The 22,769-nt window shown below is 43.1% G+C and overlaps 1 protein-coding gene across 2 annotated transcripts in view; it reads right to left on the bottom strand.

Moving 5' to 3' along the window:
• SLC12A6 (solute carrier family 12 member 6) overlaps window positions 1-22,562 on the bottom strand; it is a 734,261-nt gene extending 711,699 nt beyond the window's left edge. The window contains exon 1 of one of the 2 annotated variants that reach the window (XM_086923612.1): window positions 21,673-22,562. In XM_086923612.1, the coding sequence (XP_086779738.1) occupies window positions 21,673-21,910 (238 nt within the window). In that variant the 5' untranslated portion in view covers window positions 21,911-22,562. The remainder of the gene's footprint in view (window positions 1-21,672) is intronic. The other variant, XM_086923613.1, reaches the window with a different exon arrangement.
• Between the last annotated feature and the right edge of the window lie 207 nt (window positions 22,563-22,769).

Raw genomic sequence — 22,769 nt, 5'->3', positions numbered from 1 at the left:
TCTGAATAGAGGGAACCACTTCCATACAGAAACAACTCCACTGAGCAGACAAGTGCAATATGCACACTGGCATTACTGTATTTATGCACTTTCTTTTACAATTTCTTAATCCTTTGAAGATATTTGTACAGATTGCCCTATCCAGAATCTGATCTCAATACTGGATGAACGGCTATTAACTGTTTGTCCTGTGTGTTTGTCTACGTCCCTTTTTCCACAGGTGCAGTATCCTTAAAGTTAGTAAGCCTCCTAAACCAGGAGTTACCAGGAAGGAGCAAGCTCTTTCCTTTTTTCACCTTTTACTTTCACGTCCCGTGGTTAGGGTGAGCCTTAGGGTTCTCATACCGCCAGGGTTTAGTCCATTTTGTTGTCCTGACGAATGCCTGGTAAAATTACACCGTTTCAAAGGCAGAAACATGTTGACTGATGTAAATATTTATTGGAATTAACCTGACAATTAATTTGGGTTCATCTTCCAACATTAAATTTTATCAATGTCCTAGTGATCATATAATAAATAATTTTTGATACACCCAAGACATTTTTTACTTCACACTACCACTAATTAATTTCACATCACGCCTGAACTCACAAAAAAACCCGCTCCGCAGTAGATCTGGCGTTGCAGCACACTGAAGAGGCATTCGGACTCTTCAGTGGGGCCCGATGATGAAGCATGTCGACCAGGTCGGTGAGTGAGGGCTTTCCTAACTGATCAAAGCAAGGCCAGTGATATTTCTCTTTGCTCCAAGTGTGGTTCTCTATGTACCATTGAACACTCTTTTTTTGCTTGCAAAAATGAATTGGTCATTTGACATGTTAGTATGGCGGCCAAGGATAGAGGATTTGAGCCTGACGGCTCAGCCCTTCCTCCATGTCTACACTCATTTTTTAATGAGGGCGCACCTTTTTGACTTTAAATGAGATTACTGATGGGATGTGCTTTTCATATAAGCAAGCATTAAGAAAGGCAATGAAGCTGAAACGCCTCTGCTTGCAGAAATAAATCATCCGGATATTGACCCTGTGAGTGCCTCTCTTTTCAGAAGGAGTTATTGCATGTTTACGCGAGTCCGCCCTCACGAACGGTGCACCTGTCTCAACAGTGTTCGGCAGGTTGGTGGAACTTTGTGACGGAATATATATATATATATAAATAAATAAAAATAATATCCTGGATTCATGCGGTGAGACGTCGATGGGGGCCAGGGAGAAGAACTTTTACTGCAGAGACACTGTGAAAATTATTTTAACTGCACCACACACGCCTGTTCAGACAACGCAGAACTCACTATGAGTTTCAAGAAGGTCAAAAGAGACGCTTACCTGAGAGCCGAGATGGTACCTTCTGGGAGTAGTGGTCCGCCGATGGGGACTGCGATACGGCGCTCATACAACCAATCACCTTCGCTGGGCTTCCGCCAATGGGAGCGAGATGGTTTACTTGAAAGGCGGCGGTGACAGTGCGCAGCTCACAGGCATTTGATAAAGACAACGTCGAAACGCGTCATGCCTTCTGTGCGGAAATAAAGTTTCTTTGCCTGGACCCCTGTTGTGTCCCTTCGGTTCTTTGGAGCAGTGAGGAGCCTTTCTTTTCATATATATATACACACACACACACACACACACACCCACACACACACCTATATACACACACGATTTCTGGGATAAAAATTACATGGCACTGTCACCACTCTGCCCCATCTATGCCCTCGAGATTTATCCGGCATGCAAATGCTTCCAACTGCAGGGACTAGATAGTAAGTGTGGTTGTTTCTTCCTCTCCTCACACGGGCAGCATATCAAGAAAGAAAGAAAGAAAGACTGTTGTCACCTGCCCATCAGAAGCTAAAAGCAAAGCACTCTCTCGTGCAAACTAGACCCTAGCGGCCAGACATATGTCGAGTCTCAGGTCTAACTCCGACTCGCTGACACCAACGTTGCTTGTAAGTCGCAGGTAATCAGGAGACGACCCGTTCCAGGAACCATCAGCACAGACTGCAGTTTAGACAAGCTATCTGGTTGCTAAGGGTTCCCTGCCTTGTCCGGTCAACCTCTGTCACCTCCTTATCAAAACCACGTTAGCTAACTTATCTTCTATTCCCAGCTTCTTTATTTAGAGGGAGCTCGGAAAAAAACAGATAAAACACAGGCCAAACAACGTCTGCTGTAACAGCCTCACGCCGCCCAACTGAGCTAACTTACATCCCTGGGCCGTGTTTTACGGTTTATTAGAAGCTGTAATACAACATGCTGGTGAAACTAAGTATTCTTTTGAATATGTTGTGTTAGATCAAATGATGGCTACAGATCTAGGCTAAAAACTAGTAATGTAATATGAAAACACAGAGCGTCTGCTACACTTGCTACCACACCTTGACTTTTATGCTAAGTCTAACCAGAAACAGAAAGATGTAGCAGTACATTTTCTTAAATAAATAGTATACTGTACCGTAATACTCGTAATTTTGCAGAAATGTGCCTCAAAGATAACGTGGCATTAATGCTGATTAAGATATCTAACAGCTCCTCTTAGAATCCATCTATAAGGTGCGCCAACTCTGGGACTTGATTGGCATTAAAGAAAATAAATACACTCATGAATAAATAATTTACCAAACAATCAAATGGTAAAAGACTGGGGGGGGTTTGTGGTTGCAGAAAATAGCGTTTCTCCAGGGGCTGTACAGCGTTTTTTTCAAATGTAGCTTTCTGAAAGTTTAAATATTCGAACTGATCGCTTCAAAACATAAGCAAAGCTTACCTAAATTGATACATGCTCACTCTAAGGCACTAAAATAGCGTTACTTCGAAATGAAAGAGTGGATTGCAACTACTCCAAATGCAAGTTTTTGGGATGTCTTTGTAACGGCTGCGAGTCCTTGTTCCCTCCCCAACTGTCCCTTAAATATGCGCCTAAAAGCTCCAGAGCACTACAGGGTCGAGACCTCATTAGGAGATGAGCACGGACAATTAGGCAATGCCGTTCCCTGGTACTGCAGCACTAGATGTTTTCCCATTACTGATGTGAAGTTAGGGACGGACAACCGCATACGGGGCTTGAACTGCTGTTCCATGTGCCCTGCGTACTGTAATTGTTTACCAATGTTTCAGGCTGCTTTATTAGCTTCCATCCATATGTCGTACTGGAACACATGACACTAATGTATAATGAACTCATGGTTGGTTACCTGTGTATATACTTGTAACTGAATAATGGAAATTTAAGAACTCCGTTTAAAAAAACCGAATGTCTCCCTCTTTGCAACACTGCAGCGGATCTTTAAATCACAGAGGAAAAACCACGGTTCATTTAACGAGGAAGTAACCCTCTAGTCTATATCCATCTCTCGCGCTCCCCACCCCCACCCTCTTTGAAAAGTATTTCTTAGCTAATACAATGGGTGAAAGTGGCCCTCCGTCCCACATACACTACCAAGTAACCCACCAAACTGACTCCCAACCTTCTCACTCCTTTGACTCGGCCCTCCACAACAATTCCTTTCATAAATACATATAATGTATAAACAACCCACCCCACAAACTCCTCCACCAATATAAAATCCATGTTTAAAAAAAAAAGTTGAATCAATGCTGTCTGCCACAATGCTCTTTCAATGTATTTGTTTCGATTAAAAAAATGCAATGTTATCACTATAAGATGTACTTTAGTCGAAAGGCAATTTAAAACAGCTAAGGAATTAATTGGAGAACAAATGATATAAAAATTCAGAAGGTCTATCCCCACATAATAATGATTAATATATTATGACTTCGGTGAAGATATTATGACTTGGGTGAAGATATGTGGATTTAAGTTGAGCATTGGACCAAGGGCAAACAAACATCTAGATCAGGGCTCCCTAACATTTCAATATTGAAAGCTACTTATGTTCAGTGAAAACCGTCAAGACCTACTGATTGGTCATACAGCAGTGACCACATCAGGCTAGATTTCATTAGTGTGGCAAGCACATGAAAGATAATTTGCAGTGACCACCCAGGTCAATAGGGCTACCAGCAGCATGATCAAAAAACTGCTGTCAATTTGATTTGCCTCCACCTCAATACTGACTTGGGAGCCATAGACACAATGCCCTCTGCTAAATACAAGGAGATGATGGCCGGAGCGCTGAAACTTTTCAGACACACCCCCAGTCACAGATCTGGGTTGAACCCATCAGCATTCTTTAGCTCATTTCGCCATCCCAGTTCAGACCCAGCCATATTGCAAATTAGTCTTGACCCTGAACTGGAATCAAGCTAGCCTGGCTGATGAGGGATGTTACCCCCAAACCAGCCCCAAGATGCTTGTTTGCGGTCCAGGGAAGACCTGGCTTGGCAGTTTGGGCTGGAATGTTCCCATGAGGAACAGGGTCAATATTGATTTTCTTATGTCTGGGTCTGAACTGGGGTGGGGAAGTGAGATAAACAACGATGATGGATTCAACCCAGATCTGTGTTTGGAGGGGAGTGTCTGAAAAATTTCAGCACTCCGCCCATTATCTCCTTGTGCTTACAATGCCCTTTGCTACCAGGGAAATAAAAATCAATATTAACACTCTACCAATGCACTACAAATAATCATACAAATGTTAACATTTAATACTGTCAAGACTCCGTTCAGAGGGCCTTGGGACAAGTAAGGGATACTGGACCAAACAGTGGGGGTTGAGGCCCTTTACTCTTGATGTCTTTGGGCCCAACCTACCATGAACCCTGAGCAACTGAGCCAAGTAGCCCCTTTGCACCTGGCTCTCAGTAGTAACGTGGTCAAGCAGTTCAAGGACTCCTCGGGGGGCGAAGAGGGGAGGTGGATACAGTGGGGTGAGATGATCGTGGTGCAAATTTTTGTCCCGGTACAGGTGTGGATGAGTCCCCAAGATGGCCTCAGTCTTCTGGCGATGACTCAGACCATGTCGTACGTCTTCCTGGTCTCTGTGACCACCTCTGGCATACAGGGTAACTGTATCTTCACTGTACATGGGCCCTGGCCTGATCGGCACAGTGAAGTCCTCAGCAGCAGCCCTGCACAACACTACATTCTTCATGTATGGTACCATGCATGAGCACACATACACCCAGTGCATGTACGCACTCATGTGCTGAGCAGAACTTCACAACCTGATGTAGGCCAAGGGGTGCGTTAAACACACAATAGATTATCTTTCAATGAGTGAGCCTGTAGGCCTCACTGCAATGACAGAGATTAAAGGGGGCCTGCTCACTCCTACTGATCACTACACTGTATGCTGCCACCACCACATAGCCTTCCACCACTACAAGGATAGCGCATTGGGCCCCCTTAAAGATTCAATAAGACAGCAATCTGTGAGACAGGCGCATGTCATGGAACACATGCATGATCAGTGTTTGCCTATGACAACAAAATCAGTTTTAGGGATCTAGACATCAGTACACTTGGGGCACTCAGGACAGGGCTGCAAGTTAAGTACCATACAGAAAACCTTTCCATCCCCCCAAAAAGAAGAAATTGAAAAATCAACATGTCAGCTTATCAGTTCTGAAATGAAAGGCACACATTTTTCTCTAAAATGCTTACTTTTACATTGTGAAAGCACACTTAATTCAATCAAACCAAAACCTTTAATGTACTAACAAGGCTGCATGCAGGGGGGGGGCTACGTTTAAGTGTGGAGAGCTTTGAGTAGCTTATGAGCTAACAGACGGAGAAGTCAGATCTAATTAACATACATATTCAGAGAGAAAAGTAGACGAAATCGAGAGTATAGTTGCAAAAGGTGGAGCAGTAGGAGGTGGATTTTAAGGGCAGTTTTAAACAAACTGATTGAGAGGTGGCTTGAAGCTCTGGGCCTAAAAGGTCCACGAGGCATTCCAATGTATGTAGGTGGCTCAAGAGGTGGAAAACCTAGAACTCCTGGTGAATCACAGGACATTTTCAGAAATGTTTGGGGATAGCCCAATGCAGAGAGCAATATAGTAGTATGCTTATACTTGGGGAGCAACATGAGATGTAGGGGTGGAGGAGACATTGCGCCGAACTTTGCTGGGAGCTGAACTTGTGGCTCCTTACACCACTCTGGTCCTACCTGTGGCTCCTCACAATACGCTGGTCTCCCTGTTGCCCTGCAGCTCTCCCGCAGTCCTCCCGCCGCCGCGTTTACCATCTACGGGCCGCAGTGAGGAGGACTACTATTCCGAGACATCTTAACCGCTGAAGCAGCCCACAGCAACTCCCGCGCCCGGAGGCGCTTTAAATCGCGCCCAGTCCCCGCGTCGCACGAACAAGCACGGGACGCGCCTGGAGAAGCCCGGGACAGGGGCGGGACCAATTGTGACCGTTCGTGACTGTAAGGGACTGGACTGGGTTATACAATTAACGTCTCCCGGAGCATATGCATGTATTACCTGTGACACTTATTGAATACAATATATTTGTGTTTATGCTATAGGTTATGACCACACGAAATGATATAGGGAGGAAGGGAGGAGTTGGGGGTAGCGTCATGGGAACTTTAGATAATTTCATAATTCGAGCTGCTAGCGTCCTCGAAAAAGAAATTGCTTTAACAGAGAGACGTCTGTCACTGGAACCACTATATCACAGACGCTCATCTATGGGGGCTATAGCAAACTCTAGTACACCTATCCAGGATGGACTAAAAATGGGGTGTAATAACCTGATAATTGAAAAGGAGGGTCCTTCTATTCCTATGCCAAATACACCACTAGCACAGAGTAGCGGCTCTGACGAAGAACTGGTTGAGTCCAGTGACTCAAACGATGACAGCGTAGTCAGCAATAACACTTCATTCCCCCGAACCAGGTCCAAAACCAAAAATATTACTAACCATGGAGGGGAAACCAAAACACGTAAGGAAATCCCAATTAACAAGCCTAAAACACACAGGAAAAGAAGGGCGGATATGGTGAAAAACATAACAGAAAAAGGAGGGAGTAAGTCGCAAGAATCTAGGAGTGCAAGTAGAGCAGCGCAAACTACAATAATTACAGACTATACTCCCCCAATATCTACCCAGGAAACTAAAGTCCCTGACATTGGCACGATAGATAACGTAGGTCAGGCACTGGATAAACCAAAATGCGTAGAGGGTCTTTTGTTAAAAATAGAACAATTGGTCAAGTCGCTTATGCTACCTCTTCTTGAAAGGGTAAAGGGCATGGGGGAAGAAACTGGTAAAAATAGAAGAAGTTTCACGGTTAAATAATGAAATGTTGATGAAGCATGCAGAACCGATACGGAGTCTAAATACTGTGACACCAGCAAACCCGGCAAGAAATATGAGCAGCTCACCTGCTGTATCGAGCATAAGCAAGTCGGTTAAACGCATGCAACTCCCCGTAAGATCTGTCACCGGGCATGTAGACCCAACAAACAAGCCACAAGCAACATCGGGGAAGGAGAGAATAGAGGCAGCAAAAGATGTCCAGCTTGGGGAATTAGAAACTGGAAATACCCATGGGAATACCGGGGTTAAAGGGGCCTTTGAGGGTCCGAGCAAGAAAGAATCTGACAGAGCAAGTCACGAGCATAAACATATATACGCATCGACCTACCGCCTGATTCATTTCCATACACAGTGGTGTTAATAGGGGTTCCAGATTTAGAAGAGGGCAAGTCGGAAAGCTACTTTGATTTAAAGAACAAAGTTAGCCATTGGCTAAATAGAAATAGGCCAATCCCCCCATCGTTGCATGGTGAAATCCTCCATGTTCGCAGACTAAGCTGGGTAGGGCAGAGACCGAAAGATCAAGAAGGGGACTGCATAATAGTGAACTTCAGGGACAGGCGGGTGGTGAAACATATTTGTGGCTGGAGGGCGGGTTATACTGAGAGCAGGATACAAACAGTAGACTTGAGGTATTTTTACCCTCCACCGCCTACGGCCCAACGCAATATGCACTTAGGAGGCGCACAGGGAAAGTGGTATAGGGATTTCTATAATAACCATTTCAAAGTCCCTATTTATAACCGCTTTGACATCCTCCACACACAAGACGATCTTGAGGGAGCTGATTGACGGTGCAAGGGAAAATCTGCTTCTACCACCCAGAATTTTTTTGACTCATGTAGGGGTGTAGTGTCTACAGAAAAAGGTGGAAAATCTTTACCTGTAGTAATGGTAACAACTGTTTTGGAAGATAAACTAGATACTCCTGTACCAAATATTGTACCAGATAGGCAGAGGGCCGAAAAATCCCAAGGTAAATTTGAGGTAGATAATGGGAAACATAATTCTAGTGGCCCAGTTGATGTATCGAACATCGCAAGCCACGTGCCAAAAAGAGCAACTCTAAATCTGCGTGACACTGATTGTAATCTTAAAATACTCAGTTGGAACATTGCAGGTCTTGAAGCCAGATTAGCGGACAAAGACTGGCTACACTTAATTTCTATGTATGACATAGTAATGTTCCAAGAAACATGGGCGCCGCACGACCTGCACATAGATGGGTTCAATTGTTTCAGCATAGTGGCCACCAAGTCTCATTTTGGTCGGGCTGCAGGAGGTCTGTTTGTCGGGTTCAGCATAATGGCCGGTGGAAGTTTCAAGAATATAAATACCGATATCCCCAACATACAAAATTATAGAATATAAGCGCAAAGTTTCTTTCTTTTTAATACATTTCTATAATGATGATTTTATTTCTGTTCTGAATAAGAATTTCGTAGCACTATTTAAATCCATTTCAAAATTAGAGGGTAGCCGGGATAAAGGTCTGGGGATTGTACTGGGCGGGGACTTTAATGCCAAACTTCGAAATGCTACCTAGGACAAAGGGATAGAACAGGGGGATTCAGCGATGCGGAGGGGAATGGAATAGAGAGCCCTGCTCAATGAACATATTTTGAGTAACATAATGGACTCGAGCCCACATTCCACCATTCAGTCGGTACCAACATACATAGAAAGAGCTAGTACTTAAATTATTGATTATATCTTTGTTTCCCCGAGTCTGGCGGACCGCATAATGGCAACTGAGGTAGTGGCAACAGACTTTGGGGACCACAACCCAGTGACGGTCGTTCTACGATTAGCCCAACGGCCTGTATATTGCACTACGCTGGGGGCGAGCGATATAAGCATATCGACGGATAGACTGAGGCTAAAATGGAGAGACATAGATAAAGGTAAGATCACGGAGGCCTTATTAATGGAGGATCAGACATTAATTAATTCATGCTCAATTATAACAGCTAGAGCCCATGAAGTTATTGTATATTTTACCAAAATATGTTCTACGGTTAGAACCTTATTATCAGTTCCGGTACCCTATGGTCAAAAAGACCCGAAATTGTTTGACCATAATTGTTCTGTGGCAAATAGGAACTTGCGTAAGCCTCTTATAGAGACTCCTCGAATTAGGGCAAACGTTAGTATGGCAAGGAAAGCCTATAAAATTGGCACTAGACAGGAGAGAGGTATACTTTTGTGAGAACGTTGGAAAGCCCTGGCAGAAACCGCAGTAGGAAAACTTTGTAATTTATTTTGGTCAGCGGTAAAAGATCTCCGTAATATGGGCCAACAATTAACACCGATGAATTGTACTATTGCCAGTAGCGTGTGGGAACTACATTTTTCAAACATCTATGCCTCTCCACCTAATAATAGTTGGAACAATCACGCACCAGAACAGATTGGAAATTTACAGATAACCATGGGGGAAGTGAATAAGGCAATTCCCAGAGTCTTGGCAACAAGGCTCCAGGACCTGATAGGTTGCCCATAGATCTTATTAAATGGAAACCTGAGCTATGGGCCCCAATTTTAGTGAATGTTTTTAATAGTCTACCTCAAGTACCGTTGCCTGAAACTTGGAGAACTAGCATTATTGTCCCCATATATAAGAAGGGAGACAGGTCGGACCCTGCGAATTATAGACCGATCTCCTTATTAGATAATACCCTAAAGATCCTTGGCCACGTCATTTATAATAGAATAATTGTTTAGACAGAGAAAAGTGGTATTTTATCCCCGTGTCAATTGGGTTTCAGAAGCAGGGTGGGCACTGTGGAACAATGTTTAAATCTTAAACTAATTATTGATAAATAAAATAATCTCGCTCTGCCCCGATTTATTTAGCATTTATGGACCTGTCGTCTGCTTTTGATTTAGTCAACAGGTCCAAGCTCTGGTCTATTTTACTGGATTATGGATTGGATCATACATTAGTCCACTTTTTAGCCTTTTTACATACAGACCTTAAATCAAGGGTCAGAATAGGAATGGGAGGGGAATTAGCCGGGCCAATCAAAATAGGAAGGGGAGTTAGGCAGGGGTGCATTTTAGCACCCCTGCTTTTTATCATTTACAATAATGGCCTGAGTACCTATCTTGAAAATTGTACCCCAGACGTTCCAAAAATAAACAGTAAATTGCTACCCGCACTCCTTTACGCATATGATGCAGTCCTAATGGGCCGCACCCCTAACTCCCTGTGTATTTTAGTGAAAAGTTTCGCAAAATATATGGATGAATTAGATTTGCGGGTAAATTTTAAAAAGTCTTTTATAATGTCATGTGCCCCAGGAAAAAGACAGCTGAACTCAATATCGGTGGGGGACGAAAGACTTATTGCCACACATATTTTCCCATACTTGGGGATGGCCTTTACTGCGAATGGCTCGTGGACTGGGCATTTAGCCCAGTTCACGAGCAAATTCTCAAAGGCCATCAATTCAATCTTAAGTATCCCCAGACCAAAGAAATTGGGTGTTATTAAAGCAGTTACTAAAATGTTTAGACTGCAATGTGTGCCCGTAGCTACCTACGGGGCAGAAGTATGAGGAACTGGGAATAACCACCATATACAGCAAGAAGAAAATCGGTTCTGTAGAAAGTTGCTAAGTGTACCAATTTCAACTTCTAACTATATTCTACACAAAGAACTAAATTTACAGTTTGTATTGGATTACATCAGTGCACGACCGGTGGTATTTTGGCACTCGGTATGGACGAACAATTTAGCTACTCCGACTCAAGAAATCATAACCGATTGTCTTAACTGTGAAAGGGGAATGGAGATTCCATGGCTTTTGTTTGTTCACAAAAGCTTGTGCAAGATAGTATCTTTAATGATCCAAGCAAAGCCAACACAGTGAATAAATCCGACCTGAAGAAAGCACTACACGCACTTTATACAACGGATAGAATCAGGATAAAATCAGAGAAAACTACAGTTGTTAGGTACATGGACAAGGAATTGTATAGATATCCTTTTGCACTGTATCTAACCTTACCGATGACACATTGGGAAAGAAGTCTCCTGTTTCGATTGAGGGCTGGTACTGTCAGATTTATGTTAAACTTCCCTTCGGGTTATAATCCGCATTTAGGTATAATAAGTTGTCCCTGTGATGGGTTAAGTAACCAAAATGATTTGCACTTTCTTTTCATGTAATTTTTCTTTGAAGTATGTAAAATGGCTTTTAATCCCATTTTTAAAAAAACATAGACCGATCACTTTGGAAGAATCTTATCAATTGCTACTCACCCTGAACAATGAGGGGATAATTTTTCGCACTTGCACTTTCCTAAAAATTGCTGTTCGCGGCCGCAAAATGATGGACAATGCCTAAAGTCTCATTTATCTGCGTTTAAAGCTTGATGCTTATTATTTTTAAGGATTTTATGATAATCGTGTAATTTGTAAACATACTTTTTATGGATCTTATGAAAATTGTGTAAATTGTATGTGTACTTTTATGAATTCTATGAAATTCGAATAAAGATTTTGAACTTGAACTGGAGACATTGCATGGGTAGTTGAAGACAATGGTAAGCAATTTGTTGACTGTTTGATGTTTAGCTAAAAGCAATCCAGCTAGAACCTGCTGTTAGGTCAGTGATGACTGCAGCTTGTACAGATACTGAGTAGTTGAAATCTCAAAAAGCAACAAAAAAAAGGGACAAAGCACCAATTCTTACACAACTTTATATGAGTTTAGGTGACTGATCACGACTCGTAATCAAAAAGATCGCATCTTATTTCATTTCGTCTTATATGTTCTACATTAGAACACTCAATTCAATCAGTGTAAAGATGCCTGTCAAAATCAGAGGAACAATACAGAGAACCTGACTGTGACGGGGCGAGTCTGCCTGGCGAGGAACAACACCCTAACTGGTGGTCCACCACCCCTCTGTCACCCACTTCCTTTCCTTCTCAACAGCCGCCTGACCCCTCATGGACCGAAGAGCCGGAATCATGCTGGCCGAGCGAGAATGAGTGCGGATCCTTGAACTATGCAGCTCGGGATGACTTAGCCCCGCCCCTCTACAGACAGGGAGGACCTTCAAAAGGGAATCCAGCCCCGGAAACAGCGGACGGCATTTCCCTGGTGGAGAAAGGTGAATCGATAGCAGAAGACGGAGAAGAGTCGGGAGAAGGAGAGCAGAGTCGAGAGACAGAGCAAGGAGAGACGGACCCTAAGCCAGGAGGCCACCGGTTTCACTCATCGCCCCGCCACGCACCCACCCACGAGAGGGGCGTGGCTTCAACAGGTTCGGGGCCGTGTGGCGGGTTGGGTGGGACGGAGAGTCCAGCCTCCTGATTGATTGTACAGCCGTTGTATATCCCAGACTTAATCCCCCTCCCTGCACGTGCACCTCCTTCACGGCGTGTAGATAGTTTACTACTGCACTGGTTCCCCTCGCTCCCGGTCCCGTGACACTGTGGTTTCGTGTTGTGGTCTGACACGGTCTCTCTCTCTCCCTCTATTTGAGACCCCGTGGAGACGGAGTGGTCCGGAGACGAAGCCTGCCCAGAGTCATCCTGGAAGAAAGCTGGAGTCATCGCGGAAGACGCCCTTTGACCCCGCAGCGTTTGCCAGAGAACTAATAACTAGTCGGCAAAGACTTTGTTACATAAAAATAAAACCTTCACTGAAATCTTTATTGAAAGGCTCAGCCGCTCCCTTATCGTCCACCTCCTCAAATATCACAGTAGATACCGAACCAAACGTAATACAACCCCCTATCCTGGGACACTGACATACATCTTCAAATGCACAACTTGAACAAACAAACATGTCATGACTTAAATCAAAAATAAACATAAAAGAGCAATTCCAGTTCACACATTTTTCAAAATAAGAAGAGCCACAAAAACCTGCAGAATTAGTGTGGGCTCATTAATGGTAAAGCGAAGCACCAGGAGTATTGATAAGTCACTTTTGTTTTACTAAGCTTTTTAGAGGGACCTTACAACAAAGTCAATCAAAATGGCCACAAACGAGGCTCCCTTAAACCTGGATCATCCATAATAATAATAATAATAATAATAATAATAATAGGCCTCTCTGGTGGTTCAAAGCTTATCAAGGCGTTTTGAATTCCAATTTATTTGGGGGTTCTTATCAGGACATCGAGCTGGAGGGTCATTAATATTAGTGTGGCATGGCAGTTGCTTGGAATCTTGACTATGAGGTCCAAGCATCTTTCGTGTGCTTCAAAACTTTTTGGGAAAAGAAGCTTAGGTATATTTCATTTATCCTTGAACCACCACAACGGATCGAGTGACTGCACTCTGATAGACAATAAATGTCATCTTCAAAACGGAGTTATTGACACAATAACGTCCTACCTCATGGCGACGCCAACTGTAAATAGGGAGTAGTTTAAACCTAGTAAAGGTGCCAGCAGAGGAAATGAAGGTTTGGGGCTGAATCTTGCATTCCAAAGTAATTACCAGATTTCTTGTCTTCATCAACAGTAAACATGTGGATATTAAAACAAGAGGCAGCATTGGAAAAAGGTAGCCTGCCTCTACAAAACCCACACAAACAATTAGAAATAAGACAGAGGCATATACTGTACAAGGACATTAAATTATGTGAAGGAAGTGAGCGATCCTCTGCTCTCTGTAAATAAGCCCAATTGTAAAATAATCTATTTCTGCCTAGGCCTTCTCAAAGAATACACCAGAATGTGGAATGCCTTCCCTCCAGACATAAGAAAGGAAGGTGCTGGATTCCTGGGAACACATTCCTGCTGAACCCTCATAACAGCACAGGACAGTAGGGTCTGATGAATGGGTTACTGCCCAGACCTTATGCTCACCTGACACCATTAAGCCCATCAATAGACATGATAGAATCCTACTAAGCCATACTACCACTCTAGTTTTCTTGGTGAGGATGAAGTGCCTAACCTTTATTTTTTAACTTTATGCACCACTCTTCTATGGAAATGATTATTCAGAATGTACCATCTATCTTTATTAAACACTGCCAACATCGATTCTGAAAATGCCAAGTAATCTGTCATGGATAACACAGCAAGAGCCATCTACCTCGAATAATCAAAAATACTGCCAGATCAGGCACTGCTAAGAAAAGTGCTCCAATACCAGGTTGGGCTTTGTTCATGCAATGTACTCAATTTAATAAATATTAATTGAGGGATCAGGATAAGGACTTTGTTTATGTGTATGTATGTGTTGGCATTTATGTTTCAAATCTGGTTCAGGTTCAGTAGGAGTAGATTACTATACACAAATGGGTGTCAGAAACAATTGAGTTTATGTACACCGTGTGCGATTTGAGAAAAATGCATTCTTTTAGATCACACAGATGCCATGTGTAAATCTATGAAGTAGCTCACAGGGAGATACTGTTTGCCCAGGATTAAATTAATTTTGGCAGAGGCCAAAGCTAGGATTTGAAATCAAGTCCCCATGATCCAAATCCAAAAATTTGACCACTACACCACACTTCCACCCTATGTGTAAACCATTTTTTTCAACACTATGGAAAGTGGAGAGCATGGGCACATGGAAAGGGAAACATTACAAAGCACTGGTCAGTTACAGAGCTTCCTACAGAGCTTTGATTTGGTTTTATGTGGGTTGTGTTACAGAGTATTGTTGGACCTCCAGGCATCAGCCAGCTGCTGAAACTGATCAAGTTATCTCCGATTCTGGTAGAAACGCTCATGGGGAATCTATCAGGAAGTGGCAAAAAGTCAATCTGTGGGGGAGGAGCTACGACAGCAAGCAAGATGGCCGCATAGTCTCCCGGCTCCGCTGACCTCCGTCTTTCGCTCGAAGATCCTGTCATCTATCCTGATTTCCCGCCCCATATCCGTGTGTGTGAACTAATCTGCAGTCCGATGGAGCGATCCTGAGATTTTTCCGACATTGTGGAGTGGAGTAATGTCGAGGTTTGATTTGAGGCCTAACCCAGTCTGGAAGCCGGGGTCTCGAGTGCTAGTCCAGCCGGGTCCTAGTTGAACAACAGCGGACCGGTGAGGGCGGCAGGGTCCGGTCCATGGACCTTTCGACATCTTTTGTATTGTTTTGCTGCCGTTCTGCTGCCTGGCACCGTATCGGAAGTGAGGAGACGCGTGACGCCCGAGGCGGTGTGGTGGGGTCCCTGACCCGAAGTAGCGTTCGCATCGCCGGTGCCGTTGGGTTGGAGACTTGGCGCACACTAACGCATGTGGACGATCTGTCCCTCACGGTTCATTCCTGCTTTGACTAATCTTACCCCCGGGAAGGCGACTCTCCGTGGGGATCACTATGCCTGATGTTATGCGGAATCCGGCGGAGCGGGCTAAGTGCGGCCCGTCATTGCGGTCAGTGCTGGCAGCCCTTGAGGCACTTCAGGCGACTATGGAGGCCCAGGTCTGGAATCTGATGTCGGCAGCGGATGGAATTAGAGGATCGGGACCGGACCCTGACTCGCTGCCCGAGACCCGGCGGCCAGCTCACTTCCCGACAGACACCCCAGCGGTGCATTCAGACCCGGTGCTTGGAGCTGTGCCTGCCCCTACAGAAGTGGAACTGTTCGAACATGTGGAGATCGGCGTTTCAACTATATGGTCAGAATCTTTGGTTCTGCAACCGGCGGAACATTTAACTGCTGTTCCCGATCTGGAAACTTTTGGTCGAAACTGAACTGTGTTGGATTGTGTTGCACCCCCTTCCCAGCTGGTCCATCAAGATGGCGGACGGGACAGAGCCTGGCCTTGGAGTCGGGGAGGGGCATCGTTGGAACCGACCGTCTGCTTTGGGACTTGCCATCCTTTATCCATTTAACAGACCATATTTTGGCAACTTCTGTGTTAATTTTGACAATTTGACGATGGGGCTCTACTTATCGGAGGGAATCAGCAAATTTGATCGACTGGGCCAAGGCTGAGACTGTTGCTTGGGGTTTCACACTATGGTTTCATCGGTAATGGGATTGCTTTACCAGGTTAACGGAGACCGGGGCGGGGTTTATAGTCCTCCTCCATTTCTCCTTTCAGGGTAGGGGTTTAGTCCCTTCTTTCTTTCTCTTTGTTCTTCCTATCTTTCAGGTTTCAGTTCTTTGGGGCGACAGGCACGCTGCTAGGGGGGTAGGCCGTAGTCATCTGCAGGGGTGGGGGATGGGGAGGGGAATTTTGTTTTTCCGTATTTATTTTATTTATTTTTATTTAAAGAGTTTTATATAGCGCTGGCTAGACCCGGAGGTTGTTTCTATGGCCTTTTTTTTTTCTCTTTCTTAACTTTCCTTGCCTTTTCTTTCGTTTCTTCTTTCTTCTGGTCAGCGTAGTGGGTCCATTCCTCTGTCAATTGTCGACTTTTTTATCTGTGCCTATACTTTTCACGGTATTTTAGTATCAATGGGCGGGCGCTTAACTGGTGCGAACTGTGATTGTATGCTGGTTTATCCTGAATCTTATGCCTTAGCGCCACTGTCTTAAATGAGATCGAGCTAATTGTGGAAATCCTACTATTTTGCCCACCCTTTATGCGACTTTGTGATATTGTATGGCACCTGATCCTTCTATTTTTATATTGTAAAATGGAGCCTTTAGTATCCTGTCATTCACATGGTATGTTCTATAGCCAGTTTTAATTGAAGTTGTGATACATTCGCTTCCCGGGAGGCCGAGTCTTGTCCTAACTGACTTGCTGTGATGACACTGATTAGCGGCCGGCCCTGGTGGTTGTAGGCCCATATTTGTAACTGGTTGACGTATTAATAAAGGTTTTCCACAAAAAAAAAAAGTCAATCTGTGTAAATGGGCTGGTGAAAGGACTGTTCACAACTCTAACAGGGTAAAGCAAGAGCGCCCTTTCACAGCGGCCAATATAAAGAGACTCCCCCTTCTCCTAAGGTAAGGTTGCCCATCCCGTAGAAGAACCTGCAAAGGAAGAGAAGTGGATTCAAGCTCGCTCTGTAATCACCTGTGATGATAGGCAGTCAACGCCATTTATCAGTTTTCTTTGGGTTAAATATGTCCGTTTGCTTTGGCTATGTAGAGGTGTGAGAGATCAAAGGGCCTGCAGCACAGATGAAAGCTGCTGTACCCCTGTGACAATACACTGTCTTATTGAAAAATTAGGCTACGAGACTATCTGACGTATAAGTAAGTGGTAGTCACTGTAAAACAGTTAAAAGCCAAATGATTTTCCCCCTCAAAATGTAGATAGAGACTAGTAAAAGCAGACTTTGATGAGTGCAAGCACAGAATAATGAATGTATTGTAGATCTTGGTAATTAACTATCGTAATAAAGATCATGTACATAAAACACCACACTAACGCATTTGCAGCGGTGCTGGAACCATTTTTAGAGAGGGGTTGCTGACATCAATGTACCATCACTTAAGTCAAAGGGATTGTCAAAACTTAAATGTTACATAAAAAATAAGTGTAGCAAGTGAGTCATGCCCATTCAGCAGGAGAATGGTGTGTGTGTGTGTGGTATGCAGCTCATAGTTCATTTTAGGGCACATTGTAGCAGATATATTACTAAAGCATGAGTGATTTACCATTAGTGAGAGTGAGGCAAGAGAAATCGCACCTATCACATTTAGATTTAGTGAATCTGGTCAAGCTTATATGGTGCTCTGATCAGGATGAACAGACTCCTAGTCTTCCTCACAGGAGTACTACTCCACAATACTATTGCACAAGAGTGATCAGCACACACAAATGTTCATTTATAAACATGTAATACACATCTTATTAAGACATGGGATGCCCAAACGTCATTCACATGTTCGTGTTCACATGTTCTTTGTTTTTCAAAAAGAATTCCTTTATTCAGATCTTCTTAAAATTTGATTTTTCATGTATCCAACGCATTTTGTCTCTTCGCAAGAGACTTCTTCAGGGCTTGATTTGTTGCTCAGTGCATAAAGGCCTAAAAAAGCATGTTCCTTCATCTAAAACAGATCCATATCCAAGTAGAAGTTCTATCGTCCTCCAAAATACATATATTTGGCTGGCATCATGCACTCATTAGGGACACAATTCTCTTATCTCGGTGTCAACATCTCCCTTATCTTGCTAGAGATTAGTCTCTCAGGGTGCGTGTTCAAAGCCTAAATTGGCATCAGAATCGCGTGAAGGTAAGCAGCGACTTGTATATGCGGCTGATTCGGAAAAAGTACAAAAAATTAAAATATTCGGCCGCGTAAACAAAATCCTTTCACTTTGCAGTCAGGGTAAAGAAAGAAAACACCAATCTCCTTGTTGAAAAAAAATAACGATCAGCAATTTGTCAAATGCCATATCCTGACATTTGCCCTCTACCTTTGGACGCATAAGAATATGTCCAGATAAAAAGAAAACGCAAAGGCCTCCTTTGGAACTCTAGCATAGTTATTTTGGCTGTGCTGCAGCACCGCCATACTCCTACTTCCAGCTCATATGCATATTTGTTTGTTGCCGTTTAATAATTGCTGTTACCTCCTACGCAAAATAATGATTCTCCTTTTTTTTAGCAAAATAAAGCTACAATTCATCCCTGTAGTTATTCAAATTCATGATGCACATATCATATGCTGGTTTGTCTTCTAATATCCTGGAGGTTGCAGTTGGATGCCTATGTAAAATGCATAACCCCCCACAATTATCGTGATTCTATAGTGCACCAATTAGATTAGATACAACTCTGCCACAGACGCATTAATCGCCTGAACCGTTTTACCAATAATGGAAGTTGGAACCTGCTGACTACAAGGAGATGTCGGCAGAGGATTCTTTAACCCACTGAACTCACCCTGGGGCTGATACACTCGGACAGAAAATGTACATCTGTTAAGATAACTCAGAGGGTAAACACTTCTACAGTTGGAACACACAGTATTCACGACTGTGGGTAAATTGATGCAACTCAATTCAGATTTTGTTGTACTAACATTGGTTATCATCCTACTGAGGTTATATGTACTATTGGCCTGGGTAATAAGAACACATTAGTTATAGTGCTTCTTATCAGCAAAACTGGTAACGAATGCATGTAAACAAACAAATACAAATATGCTGTGTTTTTGTAAGTCTAGCTATAATTTTACATTAAAGTAGCCATCCTTTCAGGAACACATCCTAGTACCACAGCCTCTGCCAGCCGTGGACAAATAAACACAATACAGGACATCTAATAAGAGGGAAACCAGGGTACTTACCCAGCAAATGTATTCAAATCTACAGTTTCCCACAATATGATTAATATATTGGGTATTTTTTTTTTGTAATCACCAATACTAGTACCCTTTTACAGGAAATAGCTAGTATAAATCATTGAAATTAAATAAAAGGTGAAATGATGTGTGCCATCATCTTGTTGACAATTTGTAGAAATTTGGTAACCAAACCTTATACATTTTCAAAGTAGCAATCTACAAAGCAAAATGACCAACCTAAAGTGACATTCAATATGCAAATTGTTTATACAAAAAATATCTTCTGAAAGTATTCTGCTAATTAAATTACCCTGACCCCATCAAGGGGGTCGGCCGGACACACACACACACACACAGAGGTGCACACACACACTTATTACGAGAAAGTGGCATTTATCACGACCTAAACAAATCACATCTTAAATTATCACAGCCAGATATTTGGGGTCAGACCATCCAGTATTACAGAGTTTCACTTTTGAATCTATAGCAAAAGGAGATAAGCGCTAAATATTAAAAGTCCTTGTTCGACAATTTGATAATAGAATGACTGATGTAAACTATGAACCAAAAACATGGGATATGGTTTCATCTAAAGTACTGACTCAACAGAGTTTAGCCTCAGGCTTGGCCCCAAGGATGGATGGAACGGATAGCCAGAAAGTAGCACTGTGGGAGTACCGTCTTAGGGGATGATATCATACTGAGTTACTTGGTAGTCATTGTGCCCATGTAATAATCATCTTATCTAATAGGCCATGGTGGAAAGGTGCTGACCAACGGGTGATCAATAGTGGGTAAAATTACCCCTATCTAGGGGAAAAAACTGTTTAATATGCTGGTCTGAAACATTTGGAGATTCTGACAAGTAATTTGCACTAATTTTTATTCAAAAATTCTTACCAGTGACTTGTGGTCTCAAAATAACCCACACTGCAGTGATAAGAACACTTCAAATACACTTCTAAGAAATTCAAAGTCTAGGACAGTCCCTTGACAATGAATATGCTTTCTTGTTTACTGGGTTTTATAGCATTTGCTGTGTTTACTGATCATGTATGCACCTTCTGTTTTGTGACAAGCAAGTGGCAGATTAAATGATTATTAATGGTCCTTCTTAACTTTAATCAGTCTGGCGCCAGTACGCTCAACCTGGTACAGTCCTGTCAACACATTCTAGTTCAACCAGGTACAAAGGAAATCTATTACTAGAAGTTAAAACACCTGCTAAGAGGCAGTCTTCACATGCCTGATGCTAAAGATGCTTCCCACTATGATCAGAAGAGGCACATGCTTGCAGAAATGCAGAGATTTAGGCAGAACTGCATCACAACCATATTACACGAACAGATGGAGAGTACGGGTGGCACTGAATGCTTCATGGTATTCCTGATTAGGAGAGCCCGCAATGGGATGTGCCACCCTTCTTCGTGTGTATATATAGTAACCTCCTGCATCCGAAAATCTTCATGTTAAGGGTCACAGTTTTCGAGAGACTGCACCTTACGGTCGTAAAATGTATGAATGGACTAAATACACACAAACCTTCATATACAATGAATGACTGCACCATGTAGGGCTTTTGACATCCTGAAAATTAAACTCAAATTAAAAAGTAGTCTGTATCACGAAATGTGTATATGTCACCATTTCTCATTAAGTGTGTGTGTGTGTTCTATGAATCAAAAGCACGCAGAACAAGCCATTCTAGGGAAATCAAGATATGGATTTTTAAAGGAATGTAAATATTGTTAATCTGTTGCCTTCACAGACACGTTCCAAGGGTCTACCCAAGCGGCTCACGACACAATAAGACACCTCATTTTGTACCTTTAATTGCCTGAAGAGAATGTTACCCAGGAGGCTATGAGGTGTGGTTACTATACTGTATAACACCGAACTCTGGTATAATGAGTTGAGGACCATTAAGTAGCATAGCCGTCAATTCGTCCCCTTTTAGGTGGTATCATCTGCATTTCAATGATATTCACCGTCCTAAAAGTGAACTTGTTCTCGTTAACCCCAATAGGAAAAAGATTTTTGCAAATCTGTAAAATGAAAAAAATGGCTTATGCTTCATTCAATCTATTAGGGCCACCCTGTTAATTAAAAACGTTACCCTCATTCACAAGCCAGCAGGTTCAGGGATATGAAGCTGGCAAACAGTAGATGTCACTACAGTGCCTAGAAGAAAAATAAAACCACATGTAGCCTTATACAAATAACCTGCAGAAGGGAATCCCGGGGTTCCTTAATTCATACATACCCGCAGCGCTCTCATGGTGGTTGGCTGTCCGCTCGCTGGTCGGTTCCGCTGTAGTGGTACCGGACGCCTCGCTGAAACCCTCGCTGCGGCTGGCCTCTGGCACACTGTCCCGCGAGCTGAAGCGCACCCGGGAGCTCGAGCGGGAGCTCACCTCCGGGCTGGTGTCCGAGAAACCGGGAACGTCGTCGAACTTGGTCGGCGTAACGGTGAACCGGACCGAAGACATCTTAGGAGGCATCTAATGGCCAACTCCTCCTGCTCATATAGGTGCAGCTTTTGAAGGTGACAATTAAAAGCGATTAAAAAAACTAAACCATGGGTCATGAGGAAACAAGCTGATCCTTTCAATGGAGCTAATAAAATGGTTAAATTATCAAGAAGGCAAAAGAAAGAAGCAATCAGACCCTCTGGCGGGGAGGATGAGAGGAGGCTGAAATTGGTCGATTTGCTTCAAATGTAGAAAAAAAACAAGTTGGTTCCTTTGACTTCAAATGTATACCACCAAAAATACTAGGTACATAAACACTTGAAGAAAAAAAATGAAAAAATGTGTCCAAAAGATGTCCGAAATGGATGGCGACAGCAATTTTTTTATAGGATTATCTTTTATATGAACTACCAGAAGGTATAGGAATGAAATGACAGATGTGACCGCATATTTAAAAAGCCACCTATATGTCCTCCTTTTCGCATTAATCTTTTTGGGGAAATGAATGAGACCTGAAGGTAAACTAGATGAAGTCCGGATCCATTCATGCCAAACGTCCGGAGAGAGGCAAGGGTTTTCTCAATAATCTTACCGTCTGCCTCCAAACAGAACTGAAAAATCCTATTATTGCTGCTTTGCTTTCGACTCTACCCGGCTTCGACAGATGAAGGACACTAACGGTAAGTGAAGACAGAACGCAACGAATCGGGGAGCTGGTTTATAGTGATTAACATGTTATGGGGCGGTGATAGGCGGGCTTTGGGATTGTCCTACCCCCTGAATCCTGTGATTGGTTAAGACAATAGTCTGACCCGCCTATCCGTCAGAAAAAAAGCGTCTCTGCAATTGTACCGGAACACGCTGCCCCTTTTGTTCTATTCCGGAAGTG

The sequence above is a fragment of the Lissotriton vulgaris genome, chromosome 5 (assembly GCF_964263255.1).
Source record: "Lissotriton vulgaris chromosome 5, aLisVul1.2, whole genome shotgun sequence".
Taxonomy (NCBI): domain Eukaryota; kingdom Metazoa; phylum Chordata; class Amphibia; order Caudata; family Salamandridae; genus Lissotriton; species Lissotriton vulgaris.
This window is presented reverse-complemented; position numbering and strand designations above follow the sequence as displayed.